This window comes from Condylura cristata, unplaced genomic scaffold (genome assembly GCF_000260355.1).
Source record: "Condylura cristata isolate star-nosed mole 26May11 unplaced genomic scaffold, ConCri1.0 scaffold00014, whole genome shotgun sequence".
In the NCBI taxonomy this organism is placed as follows: Eukaryota; Metazoa; Chordata; class Mammalia; order Eulipotyphla; family Talpidae; genus Condylura; species Condylura cristata.
Window position 1 is genome coordinate 51,383,134 of NW_004567115.1, and position 14,828 is coordinate 51,397,961.

The 14,828-nt window shown below is 50.9% G+C and overlaps 1 protein-coding gene across 1 annotated transcript in view; it reads right to left on the bottom strand.

Annotated features, from left to right (window-relative positions):
• CCDC25 (coiled-coil domain containing 25) overlaps positions 1-14,828 on the bottom strand; it is a 21,057-nt gene that overhangs the window by 5,970 nt on the left and 259 nt on the right. Inside the window, exons 2-6 of the mRNA XM_004682423.2 lie at positions 10,435-10,482; positions 8,091-8,130; positions 5,434-5,485; positions 1,383-1,458; positions 2-77 (exon numbers count right to left, since the gene is read on the bottom strand). Coding sequence (XP_004682480.1) covers positions 2-77; positions 1,383-1,458; positions 5,434-5,485; positions 8,091-8,130; positions 10,435-10,482 — 292 coding nt within the window. The remainder of the gene's footprint in view (position 1; positions 78-1,382; positions 1,459-5,433; positions 5,486-8,090; positions 8,131-10,434; positions 10,483-14,828) is intronic.

Here is a 14,828-nt window from a genome sequence, read left to right on the forward strand (position 1 = left end):
CCCCACGTCCATGTCAGCCGTTTTCTTCAGGTTGGCCCACGGCGTATAGACCACGGTGATGTTGTTCATCTTGCAGCCTGCCGAGAGCGCGCTTCAGACAGGGCAGGACCCGAGCAGCCCTCCCTGAGCACTGGCAAATGACCACGCTCCAAACAACAAAAACTCAGGAAGGGGCAGGCCAGCACGCGCTGCAGAGCACAGATCCTCTTAAAACACACACACAGCAGATGGCAGAGTCGACGGGCAAGCAAAGGATGACGACGGGAAAGCAGGGCCCGTGGACTAGCTTCAGGGGCGTCTGAGACGCTCTAAACTGACTGCCCACCTTATTGTATGCATGCCTTAAAGAACAAAAGGACTAAGGGGAGCCCGTACAACCCTAAAACACCGCATTAACGGCTCGCAGAGGGGAAAATCAGTGGCTCCCTGAGGTCTCACTCGTGGTCTGGTGCGGCCTGGCTCACTGCCAGGGCTGCCCGCCGGGCCAGTAGGCGCCGAGCGACGGGCAGGGGCACACGCCCCGCCCTTGCCTCAGTCGCCACCCCCACCCCGGCTATGCCCTGCGTGCCTCACGCGAGCTCCCCATTCCTATCCGCCCTCTGGGGCACCCTCCGCCTCCGACCCCTCCAGCCGTCCCGCTGTCCTCTCCAGGCCTAGGTGCCCCCTACAATCCAGCTGATGCCACTGTTCCCAGTAACTTCCCAGTACAATCCAGCTGATGCCTCCGCCCCAGTAACTGGCCTTTCTTGACCCGTAACTGACTACTGACAGGTTAAGTTCTGTGAAACGAGTACGCGCCCAGCTGCCAGGCTCTACCTAGAGCACCTCCCTCCTGTAACAGGGGACTGTTCTCAGCCCTCTCGGGCTCAGGAGAGCATCCAGACACTGCAGGCTCCCCTTGATCACTTAAGCAGGAACCTCTAGGAGGTGGTTCTCAAAAGCAAATCGGCATCTCTTGAAGAGAGAAAAAAGTATGTAAGGGGAGGAGAGAGGCAAAAGTGGCCAAGAATGATAGAGACTTCTGAGCTCTTGAACCTACGGACAAGTGACGAAATAAAGGTCTCAAACAGCATTAAAGATAAAGCCAAGAGACTTATCTCTTGCTGAGTTCTTAACATCAGCTATTTTCCAGAACTCTTTCTACAAATGTTTAGGGTTAAGAGGACTCAGACAATCCTGTGTCAAAAGCAAGGAAAACAAGACACAGACGCTAATAGCTGAGGGAGGGGAGACTGGCTCTAGTCCTTCGACAGGCAACGGACGAGGTGGAGAGGCAGAGCACGCACGACGGCGCTGAGGCAAGGCGGAGGGGTAGCGCAGCCCGAAATACGCACTTCACACAGAAGTCAGGGGAGCTCGGAAAACCTCCGAGGAGGACTGACCTTGGATGCTGTTGGCCTTCACGAGGTGGGCACAGTCCATCAGCACGTCCTTCGGGATGTCCTCTATCTTCTCTCCCTGAAACAAGAACAGACCATGTCCCGGCCGCCGACCGGTACAGGAGGCCGCCAGGGCTTCGCTCCTCGTCGGGCGCAACGCTGCTCCGGGCAGGGCTCTTCGGCTCCAACTCAGCGCTGAGAATGATGCTACGCGGGTGTTTACTCAGACGAGCAAAGGCAGTGACATGGAAACACTGGCGCCAAAATACCAGCTGGAATTCATCTGAGATTTTTCTTCTCCTTTTTGCCATTCACCCTTCGTAGAAATCTTGGGGGAAGAGTGCCCACCTCTGACAAAGGAAGGTCTCTGCTGAGGTCCCTACGACCGAGTTTGAGGCTTCAAACTCCTCCTAGGTCACTGGGCCCAGGCTGACTCAGGAAGACACCGAGGCACCAGATATTCACCACCCGCCGAAAGGGAGAACTAACCTGGGCTCATCTGCTCGACAGACCTGTGCCAAGGTGAACGCTGAATAAGCAAAGCTATCCCAAAGTCACGAAAATGGTGCAGAGGCAAGGACAACAGGAAACCAATGAGCACGCTGGCGGCAAGCAGGCGTTACGGGAGCTCCGTGTGGGGGTGACACGTTCGACCTAACTAAAGGCTTGCCGCCGCCGCCAAGTTAGTTTTTATGCGTCGGCTTCTTCTGCTCCAGAGGCCAGAGGCTCTTCACTTACAGTGACGGGCGCTCACAGACGCACGTTCTGCGCGGCCGCGGCGCTGCCCTGGAGCCCTGACCGACTGCGGTGTCAGCAGACCCGCCAGCCCGCCAGCTCGGCCTGTGCGCCTTCCTGACCGCTGACAAGAGGTCCCGAAGGTAACTCGGGCACTGGAAGGCGGCAGTGTGAACACCAGCCACGCCTTTCGGCGCGTGCAGTGAAGGGACGACTCCCAGGGGCGTCTGAAGCACACAGAAGCTGAGGGGCGCCAAACTAAGTCAGGCAAGGACACACGGGTGCTGCTCTGGAGCAACCCCTCGTGGCGGGCACAAGCAAGCAGCGCAGGGCATGCAAGCGCTTTCCTCCCCGAAGCTGAGGGAAGCCGCGAAGCAGCCACCACACTGGGAGCCCACCAGGCCACCAGGTTCCAGCCACCGCGGTGCCCAGGGGGTGCCTCCAGGCCCTGCTGCCCAGCCACGAGCCCCCCTGGGCCCTTCCTTCCTCCCGCCCGCAGCTGTCGCTGTTCCTGAAGCCACCGCCTCCTCCTGTTTCACTGCCCCAACTCCAAGGTGAGCAGCCCAGGAAAAAAACCACGTGGCCTAGCGTTACGCAGAAAATGACTGTGAGACGCGGGTGCCGAGTCCCCGGAGCTCACAGCAGGGAGAAGCCAGAATTCTCACTTGGGCTCTGTGGATGTCTGTTGAGATCAGAACTTCTAGATAAGTGGGGCTTTCATGAGTCTTCAAAACTCAAGGAAGCCAAAGGAGAGCGCAGAATGTATCTTCTATGGTCTGGGCTGACCGCAACGACAGGGGCCGTGTGCAGCTCGTTTGCCGACCAGGCAGCCCAGCTTGGTCACTGCCCCTCGGCTGGTCACCAGAGCGGCCGGGCAAGGCCAGGGCTGGCTGCGCTCCCCTTGGTCCACTGCATCTCCACGGCGCTCTACACAGCCCCCAAGCTGGTGCTCCCAGCAAGTTTGCCTCGAGCACCCCGCGAGCCTCTGAGAGGCGCACCCCATGCTCTTTTCTAATTGCCCCACACGTCAGGAAGCTGCCTAGGCGAAGGCCAAGGCGTTGCCACCGCTGTCCCTCAGAGCTCGGGGTCTCCGTCTTTCCCTTCACGGCAGAGCCCCCAACGCACGTGGTGAGCAACGGGGGTGCGCAAGGGTCAGCCTTGCTCGGGGACCTAAGCAGAGCGTATCAGACACAACAAAAATTGAGTAAAAAGAGATTAAAGAAAAGCAAAAAGTAGAAAAGAAAAAATGTATCAAGACAAAAAAAGAAATTTTAAATACAAAGGAGGAAAACGGAACCACAACAAAGTGGGAAGCTGTATTTATTAAAATGGCTGAAGACTATTTTTTAGCTGTCAGATCCTCAAGAGCTGATAAAAACCTCTCCTACCAGACAGCACCAAACTGCCCTGGACGACTGTTTCCAGGCGCAGGAACGGCGTTACAGGACGGTTTCCACCACTTGACCCGTCACCCCACTGCTGGCCGGCCCTGGGAGGCTCATGTGGCCGGGCTGTGTGGCCCGGCGGGGCCTTCCGCCCCACCCCAAGATGCCGGTCAGCACGGTAGCTGTCTGTGGCCAGTCACGTGGGGACACCAGGGTGAGGCATTTGGGCACGGGAACCTGCTCCCCAAGTGCCTGGCACCCGGGGGAGATGCTGAGCACAACCACGATGCCGCACGTGAATGCACGCGCTGAGGAGGCGCGCCCACGCTGACCGGGGCTCAGGAGCGCGCGCAGAGCAGCGGCGGCGGCAGCCAGGCTCCGTCTGAGAAGAGCGGTGGGCGGCGAGGCTGGGAGGGCGGGAGGGCGGCGCTCGCGCGGCAGCACCAGCCTGCGCTGTGCTTAGTGTGGGCAGGCGGAGACATACCCGCGCCCAGCACCCGCGCCGAGGGCCCCCAGCAGTGACGCCCAGATCCTGGCTCCCGACACCACCGCCCATGGAAGGAACCCGTGTCACCTGGAGCCACCCAATTCTCGGGTCCGGGCCGGGGAGCCTTTCGGGGTGCCAGAAAGCGAGCAAGTCACAAGCAGCGGAGACAAGATGGACCGGCTCAAGCACGAAGCAACCCAGCACAGGAAGCCCTCGTTCACGGCAGCCCCTGGAAAGCGGCTCTGGGCTCCGTGACCAACCAGCAGCCTCCAGTGACAGGAGCGCATCGCCACGACTCGGCATCAGCGATGGCGCGATGGAGCAACATTGAGCCTGACGTCACTTGAAGGGATGCTTTACTAGCCACAAACCACTCATAAAATAACTGAACTGTACTGACTCAAATAGCTGCATGAATGGGGGAGGAGAGACATTTTCCTGACACAACCGCACAGAAATGTGGACTCTCCCCAGCCCGGAAGCGCCCCGCCGACCCCGACCTTTGAGAAGGGCAGGAAGTCTGGGCGGGAGAAAAGCAGCTCCATCAGGGCAGCCTGGGGAGCATGCCTGGGGCGTCAGGGTCCAGGGCATCCGGGACGGGCCTGTGAGTGCCTGTGCCCCCGACATGAAGGGCCTAGAGGGGCACTGCACCCCTGCCCCTGTGCTGTTCTCCCCCACAAACCCTACACTCCCACCAGGAGAAAAACACTGGACGAAATCCCGCAGAGAGACACCGCGCAACACCTGAGTGTTCTCCGACGGCAGGGAAGGGGGACGCTGCAGGTCACCGCGACAGGGAAGGGGGACGCTGCAGCGCAGAGGCGACCAGACAGCCTCGGGACAACCAGACGCGGCGGGGTCCTGCTCTGGCCCTGCCACAGGGACCCGGAGCGCTAGCCGACAGGAATTTACTGGGCGATGGGCGTGGGGAACATGAGGATGTGCGCTGCCTTGAAGTTTCCGTAAGCTGAAAACCATCCCGAAGCACAATGTTTGAAAAAATGAAAGGAGCCCTAGACGTGACGAGCATAAACACCTGCAAGCGGCGGCACAAACGGGTGAATGTACAGACAGACTGGAAGCAGGCACCTGCCGCCGGGAACACACCGCCGCCCCGGAACCGCCTGTGAACCTCCCGCGGCCGGAAGCGCGACGCGCACTCTGCCCAGACGGAAGGAAGGCGGGGCCACGGCGACAGGCGCCACGAGGCACGGCAGGACACAGCAGGGCTTCGGGCCAGAAATACACGCTGTCCCTTCCAAGCCTCAAAATCCCCCAGAATTACCCTGAGGACTTCCTGGGCCAGGGAAAGGTTTCTCTTCATGGGCTGAGTTTTAGACTCTGGTACCTATTTATCACACGAAGCAACGTCAATGCAGAAATAAGTGGAGAGAAGAGAGGATGCCCATCACTACGGAAGCGCAAAAGGACATTTGAATCCGGTTACCTTATGCAATCGGAGGTATACATGAGCCGAGGAGAGTTTGTCCACATGAAACCTACGAGGAATGAAAACCACTTTTAGCAAGAGGCACGAGACAACCAGCTCAGCCGCTGGCACTCATCAGGCATTCCAAAGCGCATGTCTTCGGTGCCACCCACACAACTGGGCACCGTGTGAGCACAATGCACAGCCCCAGCGAGCCTCCAGTGGGCCCCTAGGAACGCGGGGAGCCCTGCAGCTGTGTGACTGAGGGCCAGGGTGTGTCCAAGCGAGAAGCAGCTCGCTCTCAGAGACCAGGCAGAGCAGGGTTGGGAGGGGCCTGTGGAAGCTGAGAACATAGAGGAAACACAGGTAAAGAAATTCCAGGCGAGAAGAGAAGGAGTAAATGAAGCCATAAAGACCCCAAAGAAGGAGGCTGAGGCCCCACAGGACCAACAGGAACACACCTCACAGTCGGGAGAGAAGAGGGGCTGGACGTCCTGAGTTTCAAGCAAAGGCAAAAAAATCCGAAAGAATGTCAACCAGAGAGTTGGGGCAGGGGAGGCCTGAGGACAGAAGGCAGCCCAGCAGAGGGGTCCACAGAAGGGGAGCCACGAGCGACCAGCCCTGAGCTCCGACTGCAGCACTGAGCCACTGAGAGCACGCGACCGCCCTGTGACACTGTCCTGGCAGCACTCAGAATGCCCCGGGCACGATCGAAATCTACCTTCCCAGAGGCGCCAACCGCCCAGCAACTTAAGGAAATCTTTTCCACTGCACGCAACCTTCAGGGATATTAGAGTTCTCGTATTTACAGTCCACCCAGCAAAGCCTACGTCGTATTTTCAGCACCCAGAGATGCCCCAGCATCCCAGCCTCAAACAGGGGACGAGGGATTCTGCTAACGTCAGTCCCCTCCTCCAAGGTCCCTCTCTGTCCGTGTGAGGAATGCTGGGTACAGCCCTAAGGAGGCACCGTCACAGCCTGCTGTTTCCGAGACATGTTCTTAGCCCAGATGTATTTTTTGGCGATGAAGACAGGGCCTTCCCTGTAGTGACACGTCTGGACTGTGTGGTGCTTCACCAGGATGAAGACTGTGCCATCTCTAATGCCCTGTGTGATGCCACCTTGGATCAAAAAAAAGACTAGGCATTTTTGCCAAACAGTCTGATGACTCAAGGTTTTATTCCAACCTTGACTAAGAGCCACAAGTGGACACAGTGTGCTTGAATTATTTTTCTCCAAGACATTTATTTACTCATTTACATTCCCATGTGAGATTCCAGGTTATTGTTTCCAATCTGGTACTTTCCACCAGAAAATGAGGATTTTCTGGTACCTCCAGAAATTACCTATCTCAATAACTCTTTCAGGACGTCAGGGAAACACCCTGTGAGTGAGTGTGCTCAAGCGAGCAGCAGCTTCTCCACAACTTTGTGCAGAAGCAGGGTGCTCCCCTGTATTCTGATGCTTCTTAAAGGCCTCGGCTGTAGCTCTCAGTCAAAAGAAAGGGCCCAAAGCTCAACAGGTAGCTAACAGCCACAAGCGCCAAGGGCAGACACGCGGCCCACCGCCACCTGGGGGCAGCTTCAGCACCACTCTGCGAGGGCAGAGAGAGGTCTCGAGTCGCAGCGACGGCCCAAGGAAGAAAAGGGACTTCCAGCCCCAAAGCAGGCAAGCCAAGAGGGGAAGAGGGAGCCGCGATTCGGAGGTAGAGCTGGGGGGTGCCACTACAGAGCGAAGGGGTTCTGTCTCCCCCAGCCTTAGTTTCCTTATCAGTGACAGATGCGGCAGGAGTAACTTCCTCCCAGGGCCATCTTGCAGTGAGATCTATCAGTGCGGGGCAGCTCGCGGTAGTGCCCACGCATGGACATTCTGACCATGAGCAAACAGGCCCGCACTGGTCTTCGGGGTGGCACCTGGTGAGGGGGTTCAGAGTGAGGAGACCACATCCGGCTCAGCAGGCAGAATTGGGCTCCAGAGTTGGGGGGACACTGGACACAGAAAGCCGGCATGCTGCATGGGAGAGCGCTACAGGAGGGCGAGAGAGAGAAGCGGGGAGTCCACCCATGCCTGAGAGGCCTGAGTTAGTGGTCAAGTCCATACAGCGAGACGATGTCTAAGAGCATAAAGCAAAACAAATTCAGCTAAGTGAAAGGGTACCTTTCTGTTAATGTGTTCTGGGGTTTGAGCAGGCTTTGTAACAGCCTCCTTAGGAGAAGGCTGAGGGAAAATACCATTATTTTAAAATGTCCATGATTTGTCAGAAAGAAGGGGCAGGGTCAAGCAGAGCTAAACTCAGGAAGGAGGTGAGAAGACAGAGGACCAAGCTGTCTCCTAACAGCCAGGTCTGGTCAATGCTTTGTCTACATAGGAGCTGGGTCTATTTTCTTCATGGCTCCTTACAAAGCCCACGTAAATGCTGTGATCTCAGTACCTTACTCTGAGCAGACAAAAAGGAGGTAAAAGCCTTTACCCCAGAGTCCTTTGCCCTTAGACCTAATCCTGAAGCATCATTTCCAGTTTCCATGGTAATGGGGGAAGCTGTGGCGGTTACCTGTTTACTGTTGATGGCTCATAAAAATGCACACCTCAAGCCAGAGTTTTAGTCAGAGTCAGGTGGCTGTCCAAGTATAAGCAAAGAATGAGTCACCAAATGCAGAACTAAAGTTGCTACTTACCAGATATCCTCAGGCCAGCCGTGCTTTATTAGGTCTTCATCTACAGTGAGACATAAGGACAGAGAACAGGTAAAGAAGGCTGTCAAATGAAGCTATTCCCGAGTTTACAGTCAGCTGGGGAGGGGAGAAATACCAGTCCTTTCCACATGCTTTTTTCTCCTTTAATGGAGAAAAATAATTCTGAGACACTTTGGATGTCTGAAAACACAAAAAAAATTATAAAAAGCTTTATAAACGGACAAGTATAATCTTTATAATTTTTAATAAAAATACTTATAATCAAAGTTCAATTACATTTCTCTCTGAGGATGACAACACTGACAACTGAGAGCAGCCAAGAGAAGCCAGAGGGGCTCATGAAATGGACTCACTGTAACAATTCATGTTTCAATCATTTTGCTAAAACCTGTGGGTTGCATTTTGGTTGTTTACAAATAATCTCAATCATAAAATTCTAGGAAATTAGGGAACAAAACAAATATCAGAGTAGAAAAAGGAAATAAAAACCACCTAAAATTCATGCAAAAATGAAAATAGAACAGCGAAGAGCCCAAAGTAATTGACAATTAGACATAAGTCCTGAGCAAGGATTCGGCGAGCTGATGTTGTTTATTGTAAGCCTGGCTATCATCTGAGTTCTTGAAACATTTGTTAGACAAAAATAAAAGTTGAACAAATTCCTAGGAAATAATGACTACTTTAATGCTGTATGGGTAAGATTTCCCATTGCTGACATCTTTGCTAATATAAATGTTCCAATAAAATTTTTTAGAAGATATGATATTCAAAATAAGATATGATATTCCTGATTCTTTCCTTAAGGTGTATTTCTAAAATGTGAAGAAGTACTAGTCCAAAAGGCATGCACATTGCTAAAGCCAGTAATATATATCACTACAGATAAGTTTATTAATACACTCTAAGCCTAGGCACATTAATAATTAGTAACTAATTGTATTTAACACAAAAGCATTATTAACACATTAGACATCAAGCTAAAGATTGTAAGGTGAAGTATAGACTCACCCTAAAAATAGGGTAGTTTTAAGTATATCCAAGAAGGATGAGGTACTTAATTTGAGCAAAATCAAAAAGATGATAAATCTGCGTAAATTTTAGCCAAAAATCTTCTAAGCAATTGCAGACACCACATGTACTCTGAAGCGAGTGCTTTCTACCTGCTTAGGTGGGAAACTGAGCAGACAGACAACAGGAAGTCAGAAAAAGTAAAAGTAAACACAGAAACCACTTTTCCTCAGCCATGCAATGTTCGGCTCCCTGGTGACACCTGCTGGCTGACGGAGCGCACAGGCCTGACGCTTCACAGGGAAATGAAGCCAGCCCAGATTCCAGGGCAGGAATCCTGAGCCTCCAAAGGCCCTAAGGTGTAAGTGTGAGGGGCTCGCACTGCACTGTCCTTACAGGTGGAGCGTCTGGCTGACTCCAACAGTCCTTGAGGGGAAGGTGTTCTATATCCGGATGTCCCATTTTGACTGCAAACTACCACCCCATAGTACGTCAGGAATAATCTAAATGTACATCTGTAGGGCTCCCTGGTGGAATAGGGGTTAAAGACAGCGCTCTCAAGCTATCTCCAGCTACTGTGGTCCAAGTATGATCCCTGGCCAGGGAGTGGCCCACATGGCGTAGCAGATTTCTCCTGACCGGCACCCACTGCTCCCCACAGCAGTGGATTTCACTAGGCCGGCTGGTTCTGCTCCCCACTCTGTCTCTGCTGAATCCTCTCACTGTCCCTGCACATTTGGCCTGTACCCCAGTTCTGTATGCATAAATAAATCTTTATTTAAAAAAAAAAAGTAAAGCAAAAGAAAGGGCACAGTGAATAGTGAGTTTTTTTATGAATTTTTGTTTTAGTTATATATTTTACACAGTATGAAAAAATGTATTTCATTCTGAAGAGAGTGGTCAACAAACTTTGAAAAATCAAACAGCCTTTCATGATGCCAAAAGTCATCTTCAGTCAAAAAAACCACACTTACCTTAAATGTGGCAAAATTGTATAGAAAATTATCTTTTCAAAGTCAAAGCCACAGTTTATTTTTATTTGATCTAATAAATTAACAGGTTAATTTCTAATTCATACTACCCTAAATCAAGTAACAACACAAAAATCTTGGTGAAGTTTCCAATCAAACAACAGGTAGACCCATCAACTCAAATACTGATGAAGTTAAATTCTGGGGAACTCGGCTGGAGGTTCTTATATTATAATGAGTTATTTAGTAGCATCAACAGATGGTTCAAAACTCTCAACTTTAGGGGGGCAAGACAATGCACGCTTACCTGCTGGAAATTTCAAAATCAAATGCTTTTGGACACTTACTTTCGTATTTATCCTTTCCCATGTAAATAGTGTAAGCAGATGAATTAACTATGACAAAACAAAAATAAAAACCAGTTAGATAAATTCTGTCACCAACCAAGCTGTTTCATGAGAAAAGCAAGTGGCAAGCAGTGAGAGGCTGGCAAGACCCCTTCGGACAACACAGCCCTGGCGTGAGATGGTCCTTTAGCTGAGAAATAGTTTTACATCTTCAAAGAATTGAAAAGTAAAGCAAATAATAAGCTACAGGGACTGTCGGCAGTTCACAAAGTCTAAAATATTTACTATCTCACCCAGACAGCCAGTTTCCTGACCCTTGCAAATGGCCACGCTGCTGCTTCCTGGGGGACTTAATTCAGTGAATTCAAGTTCCGGCCTATGCACTTGCCGCCTTCAAACAATTTAAAATTAAAAAGCCAAAGAACTTTTACCCCAACTATTTAAGAACAGCTTCTTTTACGAAGCCCCTTTTTAGTTTTCATAATTTGACTTAGCCAAAACTATCTTCTATTACTATCTTATATCTATGTAGCTACAAATTATAATGGTCTCTCAACCCTATCAAGAAGAAACACTGCTCACAAACAACTGCCACATCAGCGGCTCTGAACCCTGGCTATTCAGCATCGGGCCCGTCTCACTGAGCAAGTGGGGTGAGGGGGAGACCTGTACTTGTCAACTATTCTCCAAGTGTTTCTAATGAAAGTCAGCCCCAGGACCTGCAATCCCAACTCAAGTGGAAGATTCTGGGTGTGGCCTACCCACCAAGTGACACTTGCTTCACTGCACCTTAACCAGGATCCTCCACCTGGAGTCAGTCAAACTGGATCTAACCAGTAACTGGGCGCCTGAGTCTCCAAGCTCAGCTACCAAAACATGCTCCATCCATCTGGCTCTCCGCTCCGGCTCCGGCTCCAGAGGCCCTCGGTCTACACTGCCCAGCAGGAGTGGGCAGGGCCCTCTCTGAGCTCAGAACTGAGACAAGTGTCGGGAACACCCTTTTGCATATAAATCCTTCAACCTGGGCTTCCCTGCACTGCCAACAGTGAGAAGCCCCCTAGATCATCCAGCAGTCACCTCTCCTGGGAGGGAACACTCCCAGGTCCTTAAGTGTCTCCATGTCCACAGCTCACACTTACTTGCAAGTAGCTGCTGAAATACATAGCTTGAGAGGATGTTTGAACTGATGTTTGCTGGTGGACATATCTGTGTGGAGCAGTCACTATATTGCATGGTAAGGCCTGAGCACAGCAAATACAGGTCGGACGTGCGTTGTAAAATTGTTGGGAGTGACCAAGTGCGGAGATTTACTGAGGGACTGGATAAGGGCAGTAATAAATCAGGCCTTGCATCCAAAGGTGATAAGGCAGTAATAAACTGGGCCTTGCATCCAATTAACAGGGTATTGCATCCTCGATGGGACTAGATAAAGGTGCTAACAAACTGGGCCTTACATCAAGGGACACAGCGATGAGTCACCCCTTTGGAATTTGAGCTTAAAATCTATATAAGAGACCCTTCCCCCCTATAGGGGTGGCAGTAGCTGCGACCCCGTCTCAGGTGCTGTCCCGGAGCAATAACCTCTGCTTGCTCAGCCTTTCTGCCTCCCGCCTTCCTTTCTTGCGGCCAGTCACAGAAGTGGGGACAAAACAAAAATAATGTTCAGATTCTCTGCACAACCTGGCAGGACTTCAGGCGTCTGCCCCTTGGGCCCTGTGAGGCTACCTACAGGAGTATATCAGGGAACAGCCCACCAGCACTGATGTTCTCTGTACAGACTAAATCAGCACTAAGACTGGTTAGGAGCATTAGAGAACATCCAGAGACAAAATGCCAAGGGCGGGAGAGTGGGGTGGTTGGGGGGTGGGAATTAAACAGAATCGCATTTTTACATATTTATACAAAGTAAGACTCAATTTGAAAAAACTAATGATTATAATTGTGCATACATGTATACATATTTACATATTTTTTAAATACAGACACCCAGTTTCTTTACACATATGGAAAGACATGTATCTGTTAGCAATATTTAATGGTTAGCTCACTTACAAAATGGATGGCTTTTGTAATAGAACAAGCACAATCTTAAAAATGTTTAAAGTAAAGTTGCCTAAATTGTAACCTGGAAAATGATGGACTGGACAGATCTATAAAATGAGATGGCTAAAAACATAACTGCTATAAACCTGAACTGAGAAGCATTCCACAAAATAATTCTTCACATCAGGATGAAAGGGGAATAAAAAACCCAAAAGAGAGGCTGCTGCAGTGCCGGTTTCCAGTTTTGATAAAGGTCTCTCGGTACGGGAATGTCTTTGGCGTTGGACGATAAAATCACTTTTTGCAATTTACAAAGAGCTCAGGAAAGAAATGTATGGAGAGATGGAGAAAAACGGCAGAAAGAAGGAAAAGAGATAAAGCAAATGTGATAAAATGTTAGGACTTGGAGACTCAGTAGAATATAAAGGAATCTTCGACCACTCCTGTAAATTTTTGAAAGACTAAAATGTTGTAATAGGAAATTAAAAGACGCATGACAACTGAGCGAAACGTCTACATTCGGCCCCTACCTACTTTAAAGGGATAAAGGAAAACAAGTGGAATTAGTCTAGCGCTTGTTATTCTCGCCCAAATAACATGACTGATCAGTACAGAAGCACCTCGGGATGGTACTGGATTCAGGTGTCACAACCAACCCAATTTAGAGGCTCAGTGGTAATTGAGTAATTAACAAAATGGTGGCAAATAAAATGTCATTAAAGGTACTAAAAGTACAAACCGACTTACTGCGCCAGTGTAGGCATTTTTTGGGGTCCATCATCAGACAGTCTTAAAACGTGGACAATAGAAATATAGTGAGGCTAATGTTTCATCATTCCATGATGATGCAAATACAAATAAAAATTGAACAGATTAAACTTAATCAGAGATACGAATCGTTAAACAAAAGGAAAGGAAAACTTTTCTGTATGATTTTCTTCTCATCATTTTTATGCAGTAAGCCATGAGCTGGTTGCCTGCGATCCTCAAGAATTCTGTATTGCAATATGTATAGTTTCACTATTTCCCTTAACTTTACAATTTTTAAAAATTCACGGACAAGCAGTTTTATCAGACATAGAAGCCAGTTTTCCTGCAGCAAGTTCTGATGTTGTAATGGAGGCCAGAGAGGAAAACAGGGCCCATGTATACTCTGCTCCTCCAACGGCACTGGTTGTGTGACTGGTACTCAACGGCTTTAAGGAAAACACAGCAGCCGGCAGAGCACCTCAGTACCTTTATACTCACTTGGGGGGCTTGGGGAAGTGGCGTCTACGTTTTGGAGGACCCATGACTGGAGAAGCTAGAAACGTGCTTTGAACAGAGAGAGCAGAACAAAGATGAAAATGATGTAAGGAGCTTATAATGATCTTTCAAACTATTTGTTATTGTTTCTAGTCATTGGAATGAAGTGATTGAGGCAAACTAAATCTGCGGAGACAGGGAAATGGCTTACTGCATACGGTGGGGCTCTGAAACCAAGAGATGTGACAAATGATGGAGCAGGAAGAGCAGGGGCCTGTGAGCTACCACCTCCCTGGGCCTGGTGTGCAAGTCCTGCCAATTAAAGCCATGACGACGACATGGAGCGGGTTCCACTGTCGCACCTTCAGCAAGCAAGCAGGAAGAGTCGCAGCACTGTACTAAGTCAGTCAAGACACGCCATTCATTTATGCGAAAATGATTTATTAACTATGAGCAGGCTCTATCCCTGCCCTCAAGGGGCTTACACGCTAGCTCAAGGAGACACCTAAGAGCGATGCCAAAGGCATTATCTAGGAGGTTACGGGAGGGGCCGGGAGGGATGAAGTACATCTAAGCAATGCCTGGGTGGGTCCTAGATCGAAAAGGCACTGCTAACCGACAGGCCAGAGCTGGCATGAACAAGTGAAGTGGAAGCAGGTTCGCGGCAAAGCGACCACCACGAGCAGCAAAGCAAGACCAGAGACAGCAGTTTCTGGGAATGAAAAGCAGCAACATCGTCACATGTCGCTCTTCAAGATCTGGGACAGCAGCTCTGCCCAGTGAGTGGCCGGGTCGCCATCCCAAGGTGATCTCTCTTCCGCGGCCTTCTACTGCATCCCTGGACCTAGAACCCTTTCGGAGGGCAAGGCGCACTTCCGCAAGGCAGGGTGGCTGGCAGGTGTCTGCTTTCCTTCTCAAAGTGGCTAACTACCAGGCCGCAGCCGACGCGGCAGGAAAATGAAAAAACCAGCAAGGACTTGGGGCGCGGGCGCGGAGATGCCGCCAACGCTGCCCAGGTCCGGCAGGGCTTTCTGGGTGGGGGCCCAGCGCGGCAACCGGGCGCACAGACCCCGCCAGGCGGCCCCTGCCGCCCCCCGCCCTGCCGC